Source organism: Nipponia nippon, unplaced genomic scaffold, assembly GCF_047370975.1.
Source record: "Nipponia nippon isolate SJK-2023a ecotype South Korea unplaced genomic scaffold, ASM4737097v1 scaffold_1, whole genome shotgun sequence".
Classification (NCBI taxonomy): Eukaryota; Metazoa; Chordata; class Aves; order Pelecaniformes; family Threskiornithidae; genus Nipponia; species Nipponia nippon.
Genome location: NW_028262290.1, coordinates 33527501 through 33553150, shown reverse-complemented (window position 1 = coordinate 33553150; position 25650 = coordinate 33527501). Strand labels below are relative to the sequence as shown.

Sequence of the window (25650 nt, the reverse complement as noted above, 5' to 3'; positions counted from 1 at the left end):
ATTTATTGAACATATTGAATAACAAGCCCCAATTATTTTTTAAAATCTCTCTCTCATTTCATATTTATTTACTTACTACTTTAGTCGATTGATTTATTCTTTCCCCATCCATCCAGCCCTCAGCCACAAACACTTGCTTAATCTTGCTTTCTCTCTCATAACCACAATTACTCACCCACAACTAGTAGATCATCCTTATTTAGGAAACTACTTGCAATTTGGAGAGGGCAAAAGGGATACCAACAACAACAACAACAAAATCCAGGACCAAAACAGGAACTACTGGCTGTTGATTGATATATCAGTGATGTAAAAAAAAAAAACCCAACCAAAATCAACCCTTGAAAATAATACGTTTCTTAAATAGACTTGAAGACAGGCTCATAGTGCTGCTCATCAGTAGGGAAACTTCTCTGATAAAACAGAGGGAAAGGTGATTGATGTACCTCCATGATTATCAGAATGCATTTAAATTGAAGGAGAGAAGATTGTTTCAACTCAGCCATGTCTTGTTTTAACCATTCAGTATTTTATTTCAAAAAATAGTATTCATTTCTCTATACCTTCCTTTGGCCATGGTGGATGCATTTGTTCCTTTATTTGCATCTCAGTAAGTCAGGCTTTTCTAATCTGTGTATGAATATTCATCTAATTTTGCTGCTGGTATCTGCTATTCAACTTCTCAACTGCTGAGGCCTGGATTTTGCAATTGAAATCATCACACATCTTGATTTCATTGGGCTGGAGAAGGTCATAAGGGTCTTCCTTCATAAAATCAGTATAGAGTTGGGGCCTGAGAGTGTAGATTAACATATTAAAGTATATGACGTAGAATATATAATATACAATATCAGCTGATTAACATTACCTCTGAAGCTTAACTTTTCCATTTTCCCTTATTTTACAGTTTTAGTGCAGACTGCTAGCCTTATTTTTGTGTTTCATTCTAAGTCAGTCGTGAGGAAAAAGGTTGATAATGGCTAAACTCAAGAGATCCAACATCAAAAGAAATTTTCAACATTTGGACAAAATAAAACCAGGTGTGAATAAAATATCATATTGCAATAGTAAGTGTTATTAAAGCCATTAAAGTACATTTGAATCCAGTGTTCTATTAATTTTCAAAGCTGACATTTGTAAATGTATATAGGCAGGACTTTTGTAAATTAAAAACAGAGCATTAGGACTTGTTCTGGAATCTGTAGCACTATCATACTGTATTTTGTTGATACATAATAATTCATAATTTTGTGTCTTTGAGCAGGAGCCATCACATTTTTGTAACTGAATAGTATCCTTTTGGTTAGCATATTAAGTAAGAACAAAAATGTTACTAAAAAGACATGTTTATAGCATCTTGGCATAGGTATGCAGTGTCTTTGATAACACACTTTGTTACGTATCCTCAATATCTGTTCTAACGAATGGTCTTAAGGATTTTTCTTGTAAATTTGCTAGCTGTTTTTAAGTTAGAACTGTTCTGTTTCCATCTTGTCCCTTTGATAAATGTCACGACAGTGTGAATCTTAGCCTTTCTGTAATTTTGAACGAAAATAGGAGAAGTTGTATTATCATTTCTGTCTATGAAATTTATTTCTGAAGCGAATGCCATACATATTTCTGAAATGAATGCCAAATGTATTTCCTAGAAGTGAGTGCCATTGAAAGCCAAGGCAGGCAATTTATACCGTGCATAATAATGATATTAATTTTTATGGTGTGTATAAGTTACATTTTGATTAGTTTTTTGCATGATTAAAAATTTGCAAAGCCTTTATGGCCCCCAGGAGCCTACCTGTAATAAACAGCTCTCACCTTCCAAACCATAAAACAGGTCTGCAGTACTTGAACATTAGAGCTAATTGCCTTGCTACATCAAAGGGAGCACCACAAGACTGAGAAAAATCACAGAAGGGGGGGTGGGGAGCAGGGGGCAGTTTCACCTCTAAAGGTTATGTGTTTGTGGCTTGGTGGAGCCCTGTAAAGTTATGGCCTCAGAACTGCTGTTTGCGATTAAGTTGATGGGGAAAGTCTATCCCGCAATCTCTCCCTGCTGCTGACACAGAGTCTTTGTTCACATTCAGATTTCTCAAACTGTTGCCAGGGTCAGGCTGAGGTCAGACACCACGATGATGTATAGGAGAACATGTCTGGGAATTTCTCTCACACTTAAAACACATACCAGAAAAACAGGAGAGCACCCTGCAAAAATTGTCTGATGAGACCCAGATGATACTGTAGCTTTTCTTTTAGTACCTTCATAATTTTCTTTCTCTTTGCCTGACACACACACAATGTTTTATTAATGTGTGCCACGATAGCCCTTACAATTTTATGTCCCCTCAAGATAAGGACACTCAGTAGTAGCACTTTGACACTTCATTTTCCAGCCCAGGGGGATTGGGCCAGTAAATCTAGTAAAAGAAGCAATGCGTCCGTTCCCAAGGATGAGTCGAAAAGGGATTGCCATCGGCTCCGTGAGGCCACGGGGCCTGACACTGGATACGAGCCTCATGTGTGCACGCTCGGCATTAACACAGCCCGAGCCAGGCATGATCACAGGCTCGCAGCATCCTGAACCGTGCTCCCCCACCACCCTGACAAACACAGCCCTGCTTCCAGCTGCGACAGGGATGCCTACCATGTTTGATTAGCTATCATCGCGGGAGGGGGTGGGGGACCGCAGGGGGGAGAGCGCTGAAACAGCACGAGGGGGGGTCCATTCTGATGGAAATTTTTTTTTTATATGCAATTATTTTTAAAAGAGGGGACCATCTTTCTCCCTGTATTGTTCCAAAAAGTGGACACACATGCTTAGTCCTAACCTATTGTATTCCGATGTCAATGCAAAACACATTGATCTGTGGTTGAGATTTTTTTTTTTTCGTTCGGTTTCCAAAATTGCAGCTGTGTTTTTCTCTTCCGATTTACAAAAGGTTTCACAGAGAGTTGAGAATCGGATAGGTTCACCACATCGATCTGAGGATTGTTTGCCTAGGCATACAGTTTCAGTGCATGGCTGGCAAGTAAGGCACTAAGCAGCAATTTTTTTGTGCTCAGCTGCTACATATGACAGAGGATATTTCATTCGGCTGTCAGAATGTTATTAATAAAACATGGGGTGCGAAGAGGGCCACTATTTCCCCTTTCAATCACTATAGCATTTACAATGAAAATTTTATGCAGTGTGTAATTTTCAGTTAATGCTTGACACTTAAAATGTCGGTAGCTGCATTTTGTATGGTTCCTGAAGGGTTAATTGTATCATGTTCCCTGCATAAAAGCTCTGCTTATCAAAAGTGAATAGAAGAGAGTATGCAAATGTGTGTCTGTGACCTTTTGCCTTTCCAGGGTTAATTTATATGGTCATTAAAGATTTTATGAAATTGAGCGGCCTGGTGCTTCGAATCCCATTTTACCTTCACCTTCTAATTTATATAATTCCTACCTGAACTGGGAAATATGATTTTTATTTTTTTTGTGTGCTGCAATGAAAACAGCATGCTGTGCTGTAAAGAGTTGCAAGTCTGGTTATCTGGCATTACTCAGATTGCTAAAAATTCATTAAAATGTGACATCAGCACAGTGAGAGACAAATGATCACAGGATGAAAAGGAACAGTGGGCCTTTCACGGATTAGTGCTACACAGCCCCAGCATAGAAGCTAACTGCATAAACAGATTAATCCACCAGTAGCAGCATAGCTAAGATTTACCGAATAATTAAATGGGCTTGAGTTACTGTGAAGATTTCCATGTAATCCAGCTGGTGTGAACACGTAAGTGAGGTGTGGGTAATGCTGCTTCCTCAGAAGCCATAGACCAAGTTGCATCATTTATCCTGAATGGCTCCCCCTGGAGACAAAATTTGAGACTTCTCCCGTAAAGCCAGAGGTTTATATTTAATACAGTACCTAATACCTAATACTTACTTACTGCAATTAGCGGGATACTGCTGCACTAATAGGATTTATATTTGAAACCCCCCCCCTTTTTTTTTCTTTTTCCTTTTTTTTTTTTTTTTGGCTCCAAGATGCATTTTTACATGTGCTGGCTTTTGTTCCCGGCCCGTGTGGTGTGTATGTCCGTGCATGTGCGCGTATTTTAACACAAATCATTTCTAGCCAAAGAATACGAAATGACAGGCTTTAAATCTGTCACACTGGTGAAAGCAGGTACTCTGATAAAGGCACAGTTAGAATTTCTGGATAGATTTTGAAATATTGCAAATTATTCGTAATTAATGTCCAACCTCTTTAAAGTGCTATTCTTTCCCTTTTCTTTCCCCCACCCCTCCTTCCCCCTATTTTGCCACCCTCTTTTCATGCTGTTCTTATTACAGGAGATACTTTTTAAATGCTGTTAAATGGTCACTGAGTTTCTTTTCTAAGATCTTTTCTGTGCTTATCCACAGAAGAACAAGGTGAAGATACAGAAGGGTCTGCGAAAAGTACATCAGTGGCTGTTGCTGATGATAAAGACTCAAGTGACAGAGACAATAGTGAAAGCAAAAAATCTTGTAAAGACTCTGGTAAGATGCTAGACTTTTGTCTTCCCCCTTTTTTTAACTTATGAAATGCTCTTTCATTTTAAACTGTCTGGACATTCCCACTACTATTCATTGCATGTGCATTTTGCATGTGATTTCTATCAGTAGCCTCCCATTGACCTATTTTTAATCATAACCATCTGACAGGATAGATGCGGATAAGTTGAAGAATATTACAGGACGACCAGTGAGATTATTTTTTAATCAAATCAGTTTGTGTGCTTGTAATTTTTTAAGCGCCTTTCATTAATCTTAGCTGTACTTGTGATTCCTCTGATGGCATATTAATTTTTCATAAGCATAGGATTAGGTACCACTTGAATTTTTTCCTCAGTCAGGTTTTGCCCCCCTTTTAACCCAAAGAATGTGGGGTTTTTTGTTATTATTATTTTTTGCTATTATTATTTTTTGCTCTTGCTCTCTGATCAGTTACTCCCAAGAATCTGGCCTCTTCCTGGGCATTTATTTGAGGCATTTTGAAAAAAATACACAAAATCCAGTGAAAAAGTTTACAGATGATTCAGCCTAAGAAAGAGGAAATATCATTGAAAACGGATTATGGGTTGGGTAATTTTGATCTCCTGGAAGAGACAAAGCCCAGTAATGAAAGCTACTGTCTTTGAAAACAAAACCCCTATGTCATGACATTTACTTGTGCACAAACAAACCCAGGGCCAGCATCTGGTGTAGATACCCAAGGCTTTTTCTGTGTTTAATTTGGCAAATATGTGACTTCATCCATGCTTTTTATGTATGAGATGGAAATCTATGGTCACAATGAATATTACATTGGCTACTTTTGCCTCACGCTATACCTAGTTACATTATGTTGGATTCACTGAAGCAGAAGAAGTGCTGAAACAGGTTGAAGCCTATTAGTTTCAGGTAGTCATATATCTTTTCCTTGTATGCCAATGACAGCAGCATACAAAGGAGGTTGTATTCTCTGTAAAGACATATAGTTGTAGAGAAAATATCATTTTACCTATGAGTTTCTTTACACTCAAATTCTCCCATTCTCTGTAATTTGCTCGTTACATACTAAACATTTTTGGATTTATTTCCAAAAAAGTATTACAGATGGCCCTTTCTATGCCAAATCAATTCAGAAGACTGACTTAAAGATTAAAGCTTCCTTTAAGTTTGCTTGTTGACGTGCTAAGGTCAGCACCCATCACGGATTAGAACCTCAGCTCCTCTTCAGTCGCTTTATTTTTTGAGATCAAGAGACTGAAGAAAGGCCGATGATGACAAGGATGATGTTGAGCAAGAAACTGTGTTGTGGTTTAAAATATATATCCCCCTTGGCTGGCTCTCTGACTTGGTAAAAACTGTCTGCAGAGCAGTAAAGCCATACTCCCAGGCCGACATAGGTCCTCCTGTGCAGTGTCATCAGGGGCTGGCCTGGACACTCACCGGGAGCGGGGTGACAGCCACCTGCAGCCTGCATGTCCTACCGTACACTCTGCCTAGGGGACGCTGTGAACTGCTTCAGGGAGTTTATCAGCTCTCTCTTTTTCTTAGACAGGTCCATTTATAGTTGTTCAAGAAAGAATACGGTATTAAAGCTCCAGCAAAAAAAAAAAAAAGATGGAATCTAGAAAAAAATACTGAAGGGGAATTCTCAAAATTCCATCAGGATTAGCCGCTCATAAGGGCCAAGTTTAATTAGGACAAACCTATATCCAGATGCCTACTGGGTGCACTACAAAAAACCAGCATAATTGTTCTGCATTCCCGTGCCAGCAATTACACAAATAACTTTGCAGTAAGATTCATATAAAAACAAGGGCTGAAATACATGATTGCCTTTGTCCTTTGCAGAAAATAGTTTGTACTGTAAAATCCTAAATCTTTTAGAAACTTTTATTTTCCTAATCTAAATTAATTCTGCATATGTAACGTTCAGGCCATCATCTTAATTTTCACTCAGCTGACAAGTATTTCTAATGACTGCATAACTGCTTGTGTATAATTGAATGTTAATTTGGGCTTTCTCATGAATTGAGTGTTGCAAGTCTTGCCAAAGAAATCACAGGAAAACCAATAAATTAATCACAATACTAACAAGTTAGACAGGAAAGTGGTGTGACCCCTCTTTAGCATAGAATCTATTAGACGAGAAAGGATTAACATGTATTTAGTAGCAGTATGTTTGTGTAAGCTGTTGTGCTGTATTGCTTACCTTATCTCAAGGAGTAGAGCTTTCAAAATGAGACTTGGCAATATGCAAGTTATATTTGTTGAATATTCATTCAGAATAGAAAAGCCTACTAATGCCTCATTTATATTGTCATTTAAATCTAGTGCCACTTTAGATTAATTATAATCCAAATTACAGCTCTATGCAGTGCAAGAATTAATATGGAATTTATCCAGATTAATACATTTGCATTGAAAATGTAATATGTCTCTGCCATGGCTAAGGGGAGCACTTTTTAATAAGGTAGTAAACATGAGGAAGGATAGAAATTAACCTTCATTATTGCAATGAAAATTATCCTTTCATTCTACTCTAATTAGAAAGAATACTCTACCAGTAATTATAATTTTAGAATTATTTTGAGGCTGAATAACATCATCTGATGTGTCAGAAGTCTTAAATTATGCAATCTTTATCAAATACATAGATTCATAAATAAGAAAATAGTATTTCGATTATGGCTTTTCCAGGATTTTTTTTCATTAGTATACGTATTTTATTAACCTTCTCCTTCTTGTTAGTCACACAAACATTTTTATTTTTATTTTGGGGTTTCAAAAATGTTACGAAGGTGATGGTATCTGAATTGCAGTGAATTATGTCATTTTTATATTAGCAATCTTACATAAGTAAAATAATTCTGTAACTGACAGGCAATCATTGACTAGTCTATTTCATGGCACTTATTTATAATTAAACTTAGGTTTTGAGCTAAATGTATTGAAATTACATTATTCATCTAAAGTAATGCTGTATATTTTATATTATAAAATAAATTACAGTTGTGTTTCACAATTAGTAAAAAAACGCAACAGATAGTGTGTCTCAAGAATAAAAAGTGTGTATTTAAAATGTGAACAACAACTGGATTTAGTCTTTTCCTACAGCTGCCTAGTAAGAATAGCATGCCAGTGGAATATCCACCTATGAAAACAGTGCCACACGGCATGCTCAGGACCATAATATTTTCTCTCCTCTCTCCCTCCTCCTTCAATACCCTTCCTATAAGACTCTAACTTTGTTCAGCCTCCCTACAGGAAGCTCCTTAAAACAGTGAATTCAACACGGAAAGCAGAAAGTTGATATAGCAAGACAAGGCACTGAGTTGTAATAGCTGGATCATTTGCTTGCGTAAGGAGACGATTTCCTTTGGTTTTGGCATGTATAGTCTGACTTGGGGGGGTTTGGTTCCTTCCCACGTGCAGTGGTGAGTGGCATGCCCATGCCAGCGGGAAGAATCAACCTCCCCCTTTTTTTTTTTTGCAAAGCTCACCATAAGTCACGGACTTGGTTACTTTACTGTAGGCCAGATATAACTTCGGTCATTTAAGAAGTAACAGTGCTTGAGTTTGAATCAATCCAGAGCAACAACAACAACAAAAACAACAAAGCCTCTGTAAATTTTGACAGTTTATATAAATATCATAGTAAACATAGTAAAAAGCTGTGCTTTGTTATGCATTTATTGACCCCAGCACAGTGTTTTATAACTCTACAGTTTTATTATATTAACCGCAAAAGAAACTTTAACCAAAAAAACCCCTTGTTTTTATAGAAACAAGAACTATGTGTTTCATGATTATTATAGGCCCTTTGAAGTAATTAAGTTATTCCATCCTGTGGTGGAAGATGATGTGTAATATTAACCTTGTGTGTGCCCAGGCACACACAGAGTGCACTCCAAGCTAAATTTCACTAGCAGTTAAATACCACTGCCAAAACACTGTTAAATGTATTTTCACAAGTGGATTTTGAAGCAGAATTTGGACCTTAATTTCTGTAACAACCTGTTGAGAAAAATCTAACATGATGAGGGGAAGATAAGGCTAAATTGGGGTTTTTTTTGGCTTTTAAATTCAGCTTCCTGTATAGCAGTGTCCATTTATACTAGCTGAGATTCTGGCCCATTTGTCTTTAAAAAGGGACGTTTTAAAAGTGACATGTGATAAAGGTAAGAAACAGTAGTCAACTGTTAGATGTTTTTGACAGTTGGAAATGAAGAGAGGTTAATAATTTGAACCTATCCTTCTAAAACCTGAGAAGCAACCTTTCTCTGCTAATATAATATGTCACTTTTTTACTTCCCATAATTCTCACAGTAGACATTTAAATAATAATAGTGTATTGCCAAGTAAATACAGATAGGCCAGGGAGTACTGTATTATCATAAACCAAAGTGAGTAATAAAATGGTGCCTTATGTGATTGCATCATGTAGATTTTGCCTTTAAGCATCGCTAGTCCTTCAGGTCATCGGCACAGCACTGACTGAGCAGTCTAAATGAGGCCTCCAGGATCAGTTCCTGAGAGTGTAAAAATTCAGTGGGGCTTCAGAAAGTGGCTTGTTCAGATATTAAACCGATGTTGACAAATTGGTCGTTAAAAGTAGGGAAATATGGCAGGAATAAACTTTAATTTGAGCAAGAGCATGCAAAAATTACTGGTCTAAATTGCACCAAAAGAAATAATTAGCAACTTAGGAATGAAAAACAATGTGTGGGGAAATCAGCATTAATGTATAAGTCATAAAATATGGTTATGTTTTTTTTAAAAAATGCCCTTCAGAAAATGTCCCTGTATGATTCAGTTTTCAGTTGTTTATTATTGTACCATGAGGATTTGGTATTTACCTTGAAAACTGTTCCCTTGTTTTACTTCTCCTTAATGTTGCTCTTTTAATATCAAACGTTGCACAAAGTCTATATGAAAATAATAATAATAAAAAGTTATTGGTTTTGTCTACAGAAAAATACAAGTATTTTCTTTGTTCATGTTTACTTTGTTGCCAAAACATCCATGACCTTATTTTTAAATTAATCCTAGGTTATTGTGCAATGAGGTGCAATTTGTTCATTTATATGAACCTTATGTGGATTGAAAAAAATCAAGATAAATCTTCATGCACAGCATACAATCAGATTACCCCTGGACTATATATTTACGTTGGGTCTGATAGCAATCAATGGTTTAGCTTCATTGCATTTCAAGATGTATTTGCACCCAGTGTCCAGTGATAGTGTCCTCACCCTGGAAATAATTTAGTTGCAAATTGACTGGAAGATGGTGAAAATTGAAAGTTAAAATTAGAAATACTCATAATAAACAGCAGAAAAAAGGTCAGATGATGCCGCACTATGATGAGATTGGAATGGTTGGTAAATGAGGTTTTGTGTTTGTCGTGAGATGTATGTGACATGCCTACCCAATGCTCTTGTAATATCCAGCCTAGCAGAAGAGATTATCTGGCAAATTGACGCTGGAAAGAATTTTCTGATGGACTGGGAAATTAGAATTGCACTCTTTCCTTTGATGTGTGCAAGACTGGGCCGCATTACACAGCTAGTTCAGGCATAATATTAAATATAGTATTTAATACTTAATAGTAGAACTATCTATAGAAAACAATTATATTCTGGTTTTGATCACAAATGCCAGACTATAAAAATTCACAGTGTAAACATCTAAGGCAATCCCAAATGACTGATCTTTGTATATAATTAATATTAAGTTAGCTCTGAAATCCTATTCTCCACAGTATTTCTTTTAAAGCCTCACTATATTTAGCTTCAGAATTGTAATCAGGCAGGAGTTATCAAAACAGCACAATAATCATATTGCTCAGACAGTTTAGAAAAGAGAGAGGGTAATTAAACAGCAGCAAATTAATTATTTTGGAAAACAGGATTTTTAAGCAAAAGCTGATTTGTTTTAATGTAATACACAAATTCATATTGAGCTGCTAAAGAAAGCACATTATTGATTAATCTTTAAAGGCAACCTAAGGTTATCTAAGCAGTAGAGAAGAGTCCATTTTTAAATGTATTTATAGAGTCTCCATCAAGGATAAAAGTGTTTTTTCACCTTCGTGCTTATCCGAGTTGTTTTATTCAACTGTATTTTTTCTCAGACCTTAAAAAAATAAAAAAGACCCTCAAAGACAATACAGACCTTTGGAATCACAGCCTCTTTGTTAACCAGGATATTTTAAAACTTAAAATATGTTCTTAAAAATTATGTTTTCGGAACAGGAATAGTCACACCAGAGAAGGAACCCAAAGTGAACACTGTGGTAGGGGCACAACAGCTTCTTCTGGCAAAAGAAGAGGATGGTGCAGCTAAAAAATCAAAGCCTCCAGAGGACAATAAATTTTGTCATGAGCAGGTAAAGGAAAATGTAACGATTTAATTGCATTCTAGAACTCTTTCAAATAACTCAAGAATGAAACAGAGATGATATGCTGTTAAAATAGCAATAACAGCAAGTTATAAAAAGCACACTGACTAATAGCCTGCATCTTAATTTGATTTTTTTCAGTTCTATCAATGTCCTTATTGTAACTACAATAGTAGGGACCCAAATCGTATCCAGATGCATGTCCTGTCACAGCATTCAATGCAACCTGTTATCTGCTGCCCTCTCTGCCAGGATGTCCTCAGCAACAAAATGCATCTCCAGCTTCATTTGACCCATTTGCACAGTGTGTCCCCTGACTGTGTGGAGAAACTGCTCATGACAGTAAGTGTTCCAAATACTGACGCACATGCTACAGAAATGTACTTGGGCCTCCGGGCAATGTATTTGTTGTGATATAGTATTCAGGTAGCCTGAGGAGGGGAGTGGGTCAGGACTCTTATGTTCTGTTGCCAGCTCATCCAGTGACTGATATCCCTTGAGAAAAAGACTGAAGGTGGATTTCAAAGATGCTGAAAACCTCCAGTTCCTCACTGACATTGACCTTGGAAAAATCAAGACTGTCAATGTCTCTAAGTGCACACCTGTAAATTGGGTCTAATAATATCCAGATCTCAGAGGTATTGTGACTCCTGTTTGTAAAATAACAGGAGTTGCCTGTAGAATGTAGTTTCCAAATGTAGAAGAATTCCTGTGTATAGCTGGGCTGTACTTGCATTATATTACTTGGCATTCACCATAAAATATCAATAGCGGATATCAATCAACTGGAGAACACAATTGTCTTATTGTACAGAATGCCCTGTTTCTTACTTTCTGCCTCTGCATAAAAGACCCTTTAGTTCTTTTGTGAATAAAATGTGAGTACGAAAGAGAAAGGCAAATCCAAGAATAGGCAGCAATCCAGTTAGGTCAGTTCTTTAGGATATGGAATATCTGATTTCAAGTACCTACCCTAGATAAGACAGGGACTTGAACTGGCTTCACCACCATTAGGATGAATGCTATAACCAACAAACTCTATTTGGAGGATGAATCCATTCCAACATCACCAAGAAAATTGTGTTTTTCATTGTAAAATTGCACAAACCATGTCAAAATAATACATTCCTGTTAAAAATAATGACTCAGCACCATTTAAAACAATGTGAGTAAAGACACAATCAGGTCTAGAAAGTATTTATTATTACATCATAGATTCAGTTAGAAAACAGACTTCCTAAGACACCCTGATTCTCGTTGTCTTGCCTTTTTAGAAGGACATGTGCTTGGAAATCTCAAGGATCCACCTTCTTAAAGATTTATTTCTGTATTCATACGCTCCTCCTTCATTTATATGGTTGTGGTTGTAGGCCTACCACCTCATTCCCAAGTAAAGTGGCAAAAAATAAGAAAGAATTGAAAGAGCTCTTGACTGAAGGTCTAAGGTCCCTTGTGCCTAGCGCTGATGAGCAAATACAGAATTGGGGATCCACAAAAGTGGTTTAAAGTTTTCTTTCTTCTTTTCTTTCCCTTGGTTTTCTACTAACTATAGCTCTGCCAGACCATGTAATTTTGCCCCACCACAAGGAAAATGCCATAGAGATTTAACTTTCCCAGACCTTTTTAGGAAACTGGAAAAATGTGGAAAAAAGCCCCTCCCTATTGAGGATTATTAGCTTTCTTCTCAAGTTCTCCATGATTCCCTCTATGCTGATAATGGGGCAACTTTGAAATCTCTCCTCTCCTCTCCTCTCCTCTCCTCTCCTCTCCTCTCCTCTCCTCTCCTCTCCTCTCCTCTCCTCTCCTCTCCTCTCCTCTCCTCTCCTCTCCTCTCCTCTCCTCTCCTCTCCTCGCCTCGCCTCGCCTCGCCTCGCCTCTCCTCTCCTCTCCTCGCCTCGCCTCGCCTCGCCTCGCCTCGCCTCGCCTCGCCTCTCCTCTCCTGGTACTGGGGAGCTGTCTCCCTGTTCCTGAGAGAAAACAAAAAAAAAAAGTTGTTTGGCAGAAAAAGAGATTGCAAAACGTAATCTGCATCATCTAAATTTGTCCTAGTTGCTAACACTGATATGCTCTGTCAATACCTGAACTCTCTGATGACAAAATAAATACCATTTATAGCCAATTTTTCTTCTCTGGGACATTTACAGTTACCTACATAATTTTTTTTTAAAAAGTCCTTCCCTCCCAAACAAAATCTAAGTCGCTAGTCCTCTGAGAGGATGCTATTAATGCCATGTTTAAATTAGAAATATACTAAGCCCAGGGCTTTTTAAAATATGCCTAGAATATTTTTTCCAATAGTCTATGGGTATAAATACATATATACATATATATATATACAGTTCTTATGTATCCTAAAAAAGGTTTAACATAATTTGTTAAACTGTTAAAAAAGAACAAAGGGTATTTCTACTCATACCCAGTAATGTATGTAGCTTCCATTATTATAGTAATTTACCACTCAGAAATCTGTCTTATGAATATTCTTGTTCTCTCTGTATGAAGTAAGGAAGTACTGTCCTTATGTTAGAGATGAGGAGCTGCAGCATAGTCTGAACTGATTTACCCAAGGTCATTTAGACAGAATCTGGCAGTGCAGGAGTTTGAACTCAGTCCTGCTAATGCTTAGCCTGAACCCCTAGACAATCCTTTATTTCAGATATGAGTATGTTTTAAAGAGCTAAGCAAAAGGAAAACACAAATTGTTGAGCAAATACTCATGTCAACTTAACTAAATTGAGTACTCTCAGACATCTATAACAGTACATCCTTCAAAGATTTCTGTCTATAATTTGAAAGCATAACACAACAGGTAAAGCAGTCTGAAGAAGATACATAAGCAATTGAAGACAAGAAAGAGAAAAATCTTATTTTAAATGGAAATAAGTTGCTATTTCTGTATGGAAATAAACTTACAATTTACTTTTGAAGATCATGGAAAGTCCAGCATTTGGTTAAAAAACAATATAGGTGAAGCAAAGTGGGAATGCCCTTAGTCAAGAACTGACTGGTGAGCATACGTCAGCATGATCTCTGTCTTTGGAGGATGTCCGAGGAGAATTCCCCTGATAATTCCAACCAACCTGACATAGCCAGCAAAACCTTCTTTGCAGTGACATTGAGACCAATGAAATATTGAGTGTATGTAGATCTACAGCATTACCTCATTGTGGATTATTTTGAGTTGTTCTCCACCAAGGGACACGCGATGCTCTGGATTTGTGGTCTGTCAGAAACCATTATCAAGGACTGAATCAAGATCTTGGTTTAGTACTGGCAGTCTTTGATACAGATATGGTGCATCTTTTGAATTATAATTTCATACTGTTGTATAGCATTAAATAGTATGACTTTTCCTGTAATAATACTCTGTTCTTGGTTTTCAAAGGTTCCTGTACCAGATGTCATGATGCCCAATAGTATGCTATTGCCAGCAGCTGCTTCAGAGAAATCTGAACGTGACACACCTGCAACCATTACAGCTGAGGGATCTGGGAAATATCCAGGTATGCAAGAAAAAGCCCAGGCATGTAAAAGCTAGGTATGGGCAATTTAGAATTTAGAAACCACTTGTTTCTTTCTCGGTAAAGTGAATCCTTTTTTGGCCTGTATATAGCCACAGAGATAAAAAGAGAAAAATAACAAGGGGCCTGAATTTGGCTGACTGCACCCATGCAGATCTACTAGGATGCACATGTATGCCACGTGCATGTTGCTTGTGGTAGTGACCTAGCCACTTTGAAGGTAAGACCCTCCTTGTTTAACCAGCAAATAAGACTCAGTCCTAAAAGACAGTGGCACTTTCACCAACATCAATGAGGAATGTTAGGCAAATGATCCTGCCTGCCTTTCCAATAGCAGATTTCTTATCCTGGACACGTACTGTATTCTGTGCTGGGAAGCTGCTTTGCTACCTCTCACAGCATGCTTCTCCCTCTCTCCTCAGACCACTTTCCTCCTCCTTTCTAATCACCTGTCCTGCCTATTGACCCCATTTGTAATCCCTCCCTCTTTCCTACTGTTTTGTTTCTTTTTCTTGTTTGCTTCTCCCATTGTACCAATAAACTACCTTAAGACAAAGAGAAGCCCTGTGCCACTCCTGGGCCAACTGCCACTGCCATTCTGATCATCATGTTTGGATTTTATTACTTGATTTTATTACTTTATTTTATTACTTTGTTTTAACCTCATATTGGTCCTGTCTGCTTTATTCTCTGGGGCAAGGATGGGTTGCTATACTTTGCTAGGTCAACAAGTGGCATACCAGGTGCCTCTCTCGATTTCTGATGAAAAAAAGCATTACTACTATGTGCTATTCTCTTCTACTTGTGTAAAAGACGCTTAACTTTCTTTAACTAGGTGAAAGCCCCGTGGATGAGAAAAGTACCCCTGGGATCGATGAATCAAAAACTGGAATGGAAATCAAGACCGAGGAACAGAAGCCACCTAAGGAATCTACTGAAATGCCAGATTGGAATAAGGGCAGCAGTAAAGATATAAAGACCACTGACTCAATGACAGATCAGCTAAATGAACAGCAGAAGAAGCAACAGCTCTCTGTTTCTGACCGCCATGTCTATAAGTACCGCTGTAACCATTGTAGCTTGGCTTTTAAGACTATGCAGAAGCTTCAGATACATTCCCAGTATCATGCTATTCGGGCAGCTACCATGTGCAGCCTTTGCCAACGTAGCTTCCGTACATTCCAGGCTTTAAAAAAACACTTGGAAGCAGGCCACCCTGAACTCAATGAAGCTGAACTTCAGCAGCTGTGTGCATCTTTACCTGTCAATGGTGAACTCTGGGCAGAAAGTGAAAGTATGGCACAAGATGATCATGCACTAGAACAGGAAATAGAAAGAGATTATGAAATGGACCAGGAAGGTAAAGCAAGTCCTGTAGGAAGCGATAGTAGCTCTATTCCAGATGATATGGGCTCAGAACCAAAGCGGACCTTACCTTTTAGAAAAGGGCCAAATTTTACTATGGAAAAATTTCTAGATCCATCTCGCCCATATAAGTGTACAGTGTGTAAAGAGTCTTTCACCCAAAAGAACATTCTCTTGGTCCACTATAACTCAGTGTCCCATCTACATAAACTCAAAAAGGTTTTGCAGGAAGCATCAAGTCCTGTCCCTCAAGAAACCAACAGCAGCACTGACAACAAACCCTACAAATGCAGCATTTGTAATGTTGCGTATAGCCAAAGTTCTACATTGGAAATCCATATGAGATCTGTGCTTCATCAGACAAAGGCAAGGGCTGCAAAATTAGAACCAAGTGGTAATATAAGTAGCGGAAATAGTGTAGCAGGGAATGTTAATAGCCCCAGCCAAGGAATGCTAGAATCTATGAGCTTACCAGCAGTTAACAGCAAAGAAACACATTTAGATGCCAAAGAATTAAATAAAAAGCAAGCTTCTGAATTAATTTCTGCTCAGCCTACACATCACCCACCCCAGTCACCAGCACAACTTCAAATGCAACTACAGCATGAACTGCAACAGCAAGCTGCATTCTTTCAACCCCAGTTTCTAAACCCAGCTTTTTTGCCTCACTTTCCAATGACACCAGAAGCACTGCTGCAATTTCAACAGCCTCAATTCCTTTTCCCATTCTATATACCTGGGACAGAATTTAGCTTAAGCCCAGATCTGGGTTTGCCTGGTTCTGCTGCATTTGGTATGCCTGGAATGGCTGGTATGACAGGATCATTGCTAGAAGATTTGAAGCAGCAGATACAAACTCAGCACCATGTTGGCCAAACCCAGCTACAGATACTGCAGCAACAAGCACAACAGTATCAATCCACCCAACCACAACTTCAGTCCCAAAAACAGCAGCAGCAAAGTAGCAAGCTGATGAAAGCAGAGCAAAATACCTTAGTAAGTACAGACTGCCAGCTGATAAAGGATATGCCATCATATAAGGAGTCAGAAGAAAATTCTGAGAAACAAGAGAAGCCAAAGCAAGAATTTACTAATGAGAACGAAGGACTAAAGGAAAACAAAGATATAAAGAAGCCAAAATCCTCAGAACCAGCTGTCCCACCACCCAGAATAGCTTCTGGAGCAAGGGGGAATGCAGCTAAGGCTTTGTTGGAGAACTTTGGGTTTGAGTTAGTTATCCAATACAATGAGAACAGACAAAAAGTGCAGAAAAAAAGCAAGACTGGTGAAGGTGAAAACACAGACAAACTGGAATGTGGAACCTGCAGCAAGCTCTTTTCCAACATTCTTATTCTGAAGAGTCATCAAGAACATGTGCATGGACAGTTTTTTCCATATGGAGCATTAGAAAAGTTTGCCCGACAGTACAGGGAGGCATATGACAAGCTTTATCCAATTTCTCCATCTTCTCCAGAAACACCACCACCTCCACCACCGCCTCCTCCACCACCACCACCTCCTCCTCCTCCAACTCCTTCTCAGCCTTCTTCAGCTGTGGCTGGAAAAATTCAAAACACAACTCCCACTCCTTTGCAAGCTCCACCACCCACACCACCACCACCGCCTCCTCCACCACCACCACCTCCTCCTCCACCACCACCACCATCAGCCCCACCTCAAGTCCAGCTTCCTGTTTCACTTGATCTCCCGCTTTTCCCTCCAATTATGATGCAGCCAGTGCAGCATCCTGCATTGCCTCCTCAGCTTGCCCTCCAGTTGCCACCAATGGACACTTTATCTGCAGATCTTACCCAGCTTTGTCAGCAGCAGCTGGGATTAGATCCCAATTTCCTGCGTCACTCTCAGTTCAAGCGTCCACGTACAAGAATCACAGATGACCAGTTAAAAATCTTGCGGGCTTATTTTGATATTAACAATTCTCCAAGTGAAGAGCAGATCCAAGAAATGGCTGAGAAATCTGGTCTTTCACAGAAAGTTATCAAGCACTGGTTTCGTAATACGCTGTTCAAAGAACGACAGAGAAATAAAGATTCTCCATATAACTTCAGCAACCCTCCCATAACAGTATTGGAAGATATCAGAATAGATCCTCAGCCTTCAGCTGTAGAACCTTATAAGTCTGATGCATCTTTCAGCAAGAGATCATCTAGGACTCGGTTTACTGATTACCAGCTTCGTGTCCTCCAAGACTTCTTTGACACAAATGCTTATCCAAAGGATGATGAAATCGAACAACTTTCAACTGTACTTAACCTACCTACTCGGGTTATTGTTGTGTGGTTCCAAAATGCACGACAAAAAGCTCGCAAAAGTTACGAAAATCAAGCTGAAACTAAAGACAATGAGAAAAGGGAACTAACGAATGAGCGTTACATTCGAACTAGTAACATGCAATATCAGTGTAAAAAGTGCAGTGTGGTTTTTCCCAGGATCTTTGATTTGATTACACACCAGAAAAAACAGTGTTATAAAGATGAAGATGATGATGCTCAAGATGAAAGCCAAACTGAAGATTCTATGGATGCCTCTGATCAAACAGTGTATAAGAACTGCACAGTTTCTGGCCAAAACGACTCATCAAAAAGCCTGGCAGTTACAGCAGCAAGCTCTGGCTCTGGTTCTAGTACTCCTTTGATTCCATCACCCAAACCAGAACCTGAGAAGGCTTCTCCTAAACCAGAGTCCACAGAAAAACCAAAACAAAATGAAACCATCTCCAAGCAAACTGATACAACTTCCCAAAGCACTAAGCCAGTACAGTCTACTCCAGTAACTTCTGCTGACCCTCAGCCCTCAGCTTCTCAACCACAGCAACAAAAACAATCACAGATAGTAGGGAGACCTCCTTCTGCATCACAAACCACACCCGTTCCTTCCAGTCCTTTACCAATTTCAATGACTTCTCTACAGAACAGTCTACCTCCTCAGTTATTACAGTACCAATGCGATCAGTGTACAGTTGCCTTTCCAACTCTAGAACTTTGGCAAGAGCACCAGCACATGCATTTTCTAGCAGCCCAAAACCAATTTCTTCACTCACAGTTTTTAGAAAGACCAATGGATATGCCCTATATGATATTTGACCCTAATAATCCTTTGATGACCGGACAGTTACTTAATAGTTCTCTTGCTCAGATGCCACCACAAACTGGCTCATCACATACAGCACACCCTGCTACAGTTTCTGGTTCCCTGAAAAGAAAACTAGATGATAAAGAAGACAATAACTGTAGTGAGAAAGAGGGAGGAAACAGTGGAGAAGATCAACATCGTGATAAGCGTTTAAGAACTACAATTACTCCAGAGCAGCTGGAAATACTTTATGAAAAGTACCTACTAGATTCCAACCCCACTAGAAAGATGCTAGATCACATTGCACGTGAAGTAGGACTCAAAAAAAGAGTTGTACAAGTCTGGTTTCAGAACACAAGGGCCCGAGAAAGAAAGGGACAATTCCGTGCAGTTGGTCCAGCCCAGTCTCATAAAAGGTGTCCTTTTTGTCGAGCTCTGTTTAAAGCAAAATCAGCTTTAGAAAGTCATATTCGCTCTCGACATTGGAATGAAGGGAAACAGGCTGGTTATAGTTTGCCTCCGAGTCCTTTGATATCCACTGAAGATGGAGGAGAAAGTCCACAAAAGTACATATTTTTCGATTACCCATCACTGTCATTAGCAAAAACTGAATTATCAAGTGAAAATGAATTAGCCTCTACTGTATCAACCCCTGTTAGCAAAACTGCAGAGATGTCGCCGAAGAACCTCTTAAGTCCTTCTTCTTTTAAAGCAGAGTCTAGTGAGGATATAGAAAATTTGAATGCCCCCCCTGCTGACTCTGGATATGATCAAAACAAGACTGACTTTGATGAGACTTCATCAATTAATACAGCAATTAGTGATGCCACAACAGGGGATGAGGGGAACAATGAAATGGAAAGCACGACTGGCAGTTCAGGGGATGCAAAACCTGCATCACCTCCCAAAGAACCAAAACCACTTGTGAACGACACGCTACCAAAAGCTGCAACTACACCTACAAATGAGAATACCGATGATAAATTTCTCTTTTCCCTAACAAGCCCTTCAATACATTTCAGTGAAAAAGATGGTGATCATGACCAAAGTTACTACATTACTGATGACCCTGATGATAATGCCGACCGCAGTGAAACTTCAAGCATAGCTGATCCAAGTTCACCTAACCCATTTGGAGCTAGCAATCCCTTTAAATCCAAAAACAGTGATCGGCCAGGCCACAAACGTTTCCGAACACAAATGAGTAACCTTCAGCTTAAAGTTCTCAAGGCTTGCTTTAGTGACTACCGGACTCCAACAATGCAGGAATGTGAAATGCTAGGGAATGAGATTGGCCTGCCCAAACGTGTGGTCCAGGTCTGGTTTCAGAATGCCCGGGCTAAAGAAAAGAAATTCAAAATTAACATAGGGAAGCCATTCATGATAAATCAGACTGGACCTGATGGGACAAAGCCAGAATGTTCTCTATGTGGTGTGAAATATTCTGCGCGTTTGTCCATAAGAGATCATATCTTTTCCAAACAACATATTACAAAAGTGAGAGAAACTGTGGGAAGTCAGCTAGATCGGGAGAAAGATTATTTAGCTCCTACAACGGTTAGACAACTGATGGCACAGCAAGAATTGGATCGTATAAAGAAGGCTACTGATGTGCTAGGATTAACGGTACAGCAGCCAGGCATGATGGACAGCAGTTCCCTTCATGGTATCAGTTTGCCAGCAGCTTATCCAGGACTCCCCGGCCTTCCTCCTGTTCTTCTGCCTGGAATGAATGGTCCATCCTCCTTACCTGGATTTCCACAAAGTTCAAACAGTAAGTTTATAAGGGGATGATTTTCTCATTTTATTAATTTGATCATCTTGCATAGTCACCATCCCCTTCTAAAATACAGCATATTGTGCATTCATATCATGCTTGTGACACTGATGTGAGTGGCTAAAAAGTACTGCTATGAGGTGTACTAAGTGCAATTCTCGATTGTTGCTGTAGCCTGGATGATATCTCTGATTTTGCAAAAAAGAAAAAAAGAATTTTAATTGAAATCTAATGACAGAAATGTTTTAGTCCATATTACGCTTCTGTAACAAAAGCAATATAACAATAGCATTGTTATACTTTTTTTTTGTTTTGAATGATACTCCTTTAGGCAGAACTTGTGTTAGAATTTTGTATGTAATTTTTTTGTATGCAAATATTTAAAGTAACAACTGATAAAGCACAAAATAGTAATTCCCACATTAGCAGTTCATCAGGCATTTGGTCCACCCCTTAGACCAGTCCAGCCTGTTGTTTAATTCACAATAAGTATTTAAAATAAAATGCAGCCCAAGACTCTCTGTTATATTTCTGAATAATTGCCTGCTAAGATAAGGTTTTTGTTGAAGGTGATTTGTAATGGCAGTTTCATTGTGATCCAAATTCCTGGAGCTGCTGAATATCTGCTACCCCTAGTTTGTAAAGTCATTGAAGACATGTACCACTTCATTTGGGCTTGCACTTTTAACTGAACATGTAACTCTGTTTTACTGACTGTTTTGACTCTTGTTTGACTCTGGTTTTTTGCTCACATTGGAAAGCACTTCCTCTTGCAATTAGTTCCACTGAAGTTAGAGAATCAAGTGTTCTGCAGAATGATTTGTTTAGTCCTCAAAGAATGAACCTAATTTATTTTCTTGTATTAGGCTCCAATTTTGCAGTCAGAGTTCATTGTGAGTGCAGCCTTGCAGATTGAAGCTCTCCCATTCATCTTCTAACTTTGCACATTCATATCAAATATGTACACAGCAGAGTTAGGCAGCTGGTTAAGACCCCTCACCTCATTTTATCTGGTAATTCCACTTGCTGTTGATCTCCCAACTTTGATTTAGAAAGCAACTCACTTTGGCAAGTAAGGTAGGGGCTTAATCGCTGGTGTTGTTAGACATACTAAGACTGTAGCAGTGTCTTCTCTGCTACCCAGCTTGCTTTGATTGATGATGATCATGTTATTGTTTCCCTAAGTGGTGGTCAAAGCATCTTGTTTTTCTCTTCATTGGATCAGAATGGCTTTCCTTCCACAATGGAGTCTCTGGCTGAGTGCCCTCTGGCTTTTGTCAAACAGTTATTGGCACAGAGAGTGCATATAAAGGAAATATAAAGTTGCTGTATTTCCTTCTTAATGGCATACAGTGTCCAGGTTCAAAAATGGCTGGTCATTGTTCATTAAAATTATAGATATGGTTTCTATATAACTTTGCTAAATAGCTTTGGTTAGGTTGACCTTCAGGTAAAATGGGCTCCAGAAAACTCAGGCTTTGCCTATACTACTAAATGAAACTTGCTTGGGAATATATTATTACATTCTTTTACTCTCAAAAACAGGCAGTACCCATGCAAAGTGAGTTTTGGGAATGGTCATGGACCCTTGATAGCCTCTCAGTTGTGCTCAGGAGTTGTTTAGGAGAATGCTAGTTGGTCCAGGCCAAAACAGTGCCAGTGACAATTCTTACTGTTTAACTTTACAGATGGTTTACCTTCAATTTTTGGGAAATGTTCCTTGGTACTGTTTAACTTGCTAGTATCAATGTAGCCTCAGAGTCTGTAAATTGTCCTGTTAATAATACAAAAGGTGTTATTACAGGCCAACTGGTCCATAATACTTCAATTTTCAGATTTTCTAATTTCCACCAAATATCTCTTCTTTGAAATAAATATGAATCATTAGTACCATAGCATACACAGGGCATTGCCAATTGAGATGGATTTTTATCTGCTTTCATCTTGCACATTCTTAGGGTTAATTAGCCCATTGTGGGCAAAGCCCACTGTGTAAGCTAGCTAGTAGAATCTTGTTGTTAACTTTTTCTTCTGCCATATGCTAAAGAGCCCCTACATCCCCCTTTTGTTGCCTGGTAAATACTTGCATGCATAAATCTTCATTCTCTAATGATACATAAAGGAGCAGTCATAGTGAATGGAAAAAATTAGATTATTTTAAATATTCATCATAAAAAAACAGTAGTATACTCAGATGTTCTTCAGTACATGCTCAACAATAGTATTTTCTGCACCTAATTAACTCATTTCTATTTTCTTCTCTACCCTGCTTTTGCTGATAGTTCACATTCATATTTGATGCTAAGAATTGTTTCAGAAGTATCTTTTTGGAAGCAGGCTTCCAAGCAAGCTTTTATTTGGCTACAGTTCTTCTAGCAGCGCGTATATTCTCAGCCAGCAAGACAATTGTTCTGCATCATTCTTTGCATGAAGGATTTTCTGATTTTTCCTCTCCCTGATGACTCACTATCCTATACTTCAAGTCTACTTCTTGTGAATTCCACTGCAAGTGTGTCATTTCTTCTCTTTCGGACCCAATCCCAAAAATACACTTCAGAAGAAGTCTGACCGGGATCCCTTATATTCAAATATTTACCTGTTTTCACTGATGCTTACAGGGTTGATGATAACTGTATTTCCTGTGGCAAAGCCCATCCATTCTGTCCTACAGATTTGTTTAGAGGACAATGTCAACATTAGTAAGATCCTCACTTTTAAAGAATATGTTTGCTGTTTGCTAAGACAGGGAGCTGGTGAAACTATAATAGTAAACATCACATTTAATATTCTCTTTTGTGTTTCTCTTTGTTTATGCTAGACAGAGAAATTAGCCTGATTGATTAGTTTCACTGGTTAATACAAGTTTATGAGGGATTTCACTTTCATGTTCTTGCATCCAGTATTGTTTACGGGTTTCCAAAAAGGTACAAAACCCAGCTAAATTTTGCAAAATACTATTATTTTTAAATGCAATATTTGCATTTACAAAAGTTTTAAAATGGAACACTTGAAAATAATGCTAAATCACAAAAGATGGAAATATTCAAACTATAGTTCATTTTATCTTCTGTATGTAGTGCTCAAACTGGACTTTTATTTACAAAGATTATTAGATTTGTCAAAATAAGATAGCTTCATTTCTGAATGAAAGGATCCATTAACTTTAAATTCACTTATTTTGTTCTAAAACAAGTGGGTTTTAATGTCAGAATTATTGTGTGGCTTTAGGATGATATATCAAAGAATCCGCTCACCTGTGGGATACATTTCTCTAGATAATGTAATTATACCATCTTGTGGGCATCAAATGCTGAGCAAGGTCTTAAAATTACTGCTATGTTTGCTCAGCAGAATTCCTAATATGGAGTTATTTGGTGGAATTCTAATTTATACAGAATTTTAGTTCTGGCTCGTCTTTGTTCTTCAAGCCCCTTCTTATTTTCTAGGTGACTGTAGATAGAAGAGTTCAGCTGCGGTTTGCAGCTGTTCTTAAAATTCACATTCTCATTTCTTCTTACCTTTGTGATTTTGCCTATGATCCCTTGCAGAAAACTAGTGCTTCATCTTGCTTCTAGCTATTAATACTGCTTCTATGAACCTTTTAATGTCATCATTATTACCATAGGTTCTTTGCACATCACTTAAGCCTGGGCTGCCTTGAAGATTCACAGCAGCTTTTTCCAAGAATGCACACATCACTGGGTAATATGTACTTAGTGGTTTTTGAAATCTTATCAAGAGAGAAATTTGATTCAGCAGCAATTACTTTCCTTATTATTAGGGCACTAAATTCTGTTCTCTGTTTGCTTTTGGCCCATTGGTAGCAGTTTCATTTTTATATTTTTAGCCCTCTGATTCCTCCAAGAAAAAGAGAAGTCTCTCCTCTTCGATAGTCACTTGAAAGAGTTAACAGGATTAGAATGTTTCTTCATGATTAGTGAATTTTCTATTCTGCAACTCTCACGTCTGGAAATGGGGGGGGGGGAGGGAAGGGAAATTAGTTTCCTCGTTTTCTTCATTTAGTTTTGGAAGCCCTCAGTACCACATTTAACTTCCAATAAAAGAGGTGAATTTCACTATTCTATTGCAGCCTGTCCAGATATCGAACTGAATTCTGTGCATTTCAACTAAATTCCAAAGAATATCTGGAAAATAGAATATATCTTGGCTGCTCTGGGCATCATCAGTGTGAGTAAACTGAAGACAACATGATGTGTAAAGGTTGAAAAGGTTAAGAATAGAAAGAAATCGGAAAAATCCTAAGTAGCTGACAAGCCCAAGTAACCATGACAAAGCTGGGGCAGCAGTTCACACTAATTGCATCATTCATACATTTTCCATCTACGGTATTTATCATTTAATATATTTTCAGCAGACTCCACACACAATTGCATGTTACTTCCTGTTGAAAGCATAGGGGCAAGCAATAGCATCTTCAATGTTATTGTGCAGTAACTGTGGCAATTACCCACTTTTTAATTATAACTGTTGTGACTTGTTTCACTGTACTATCTAATCCGTGTTCACAATGCATTTTAACTCCTTAGTGTTCCCCTGCCATTAAACAGGAGTAATGACACGGTGACAAACATTAAATGGCCTCTTTGTTAAATCTGATAATTATTCCCTTTGAATCCTAATTGCTTTATTCCTAAGTAATGCTAAGCACCTGGATATTGATGATTTAAGCATCATTCTTGTTCACTCCATTAGTGCTTCCTAGTAGCTAATACCCATCTAACCTCCATTACAGAGCCTGCATTTATTGTTCTCTTATCCGTGTGCTGTAGGCTGTTCCCAACGTTGCTTCACTTTTACAGTTCTGTGTGCATCATACACTTTATATGCTCCTTTCTCTAGCAAACTTACTTGCCTGAAAAAATGACAATGGGTGTAATGTACAGCCTCTTACAGTTAGTTGCCTTTTCTACCCTGTGCCATCATTTAATTTTCTGACCAACTATACATCT

General features: G+C 38.4%; 1 protein-coding gene across 1 annotated transcript in view; it reads left to right on the top strand.

Moving 5' to 3' along the window:
* Nucleotides 1-25650, top strand: part of ZFHX4 (zinc finger homeobox 4) — a 152741-nt gene that overhangs the window by 121864 nt on the left and 5227 nt on the right. Inside the window, exons 5-9 of the mRNA XM_009471809.2 lie at nucleotides 4414-4530; nucleotides 10779-10912; nucleotides 11066-11266; nucleotides 14310-14427; nucleotides 15281-20677. Coding sequence (XP_009470084.1) covers nucleotides 4414-4530; nucleotides 10779-10912; nucleotides 11066-11266; nucleotides 14310-14427; nucleotides 15281-20677 — 5967 coding nt within the window. The remainder of the gene's footprint in view (nucleotides 1-4413; nucleotides 4531-10778; nucleotides 10913-11065; nucleotides 11267-14309; nucleotides 14428-15280; nucleotides 20678-25650) is intronic.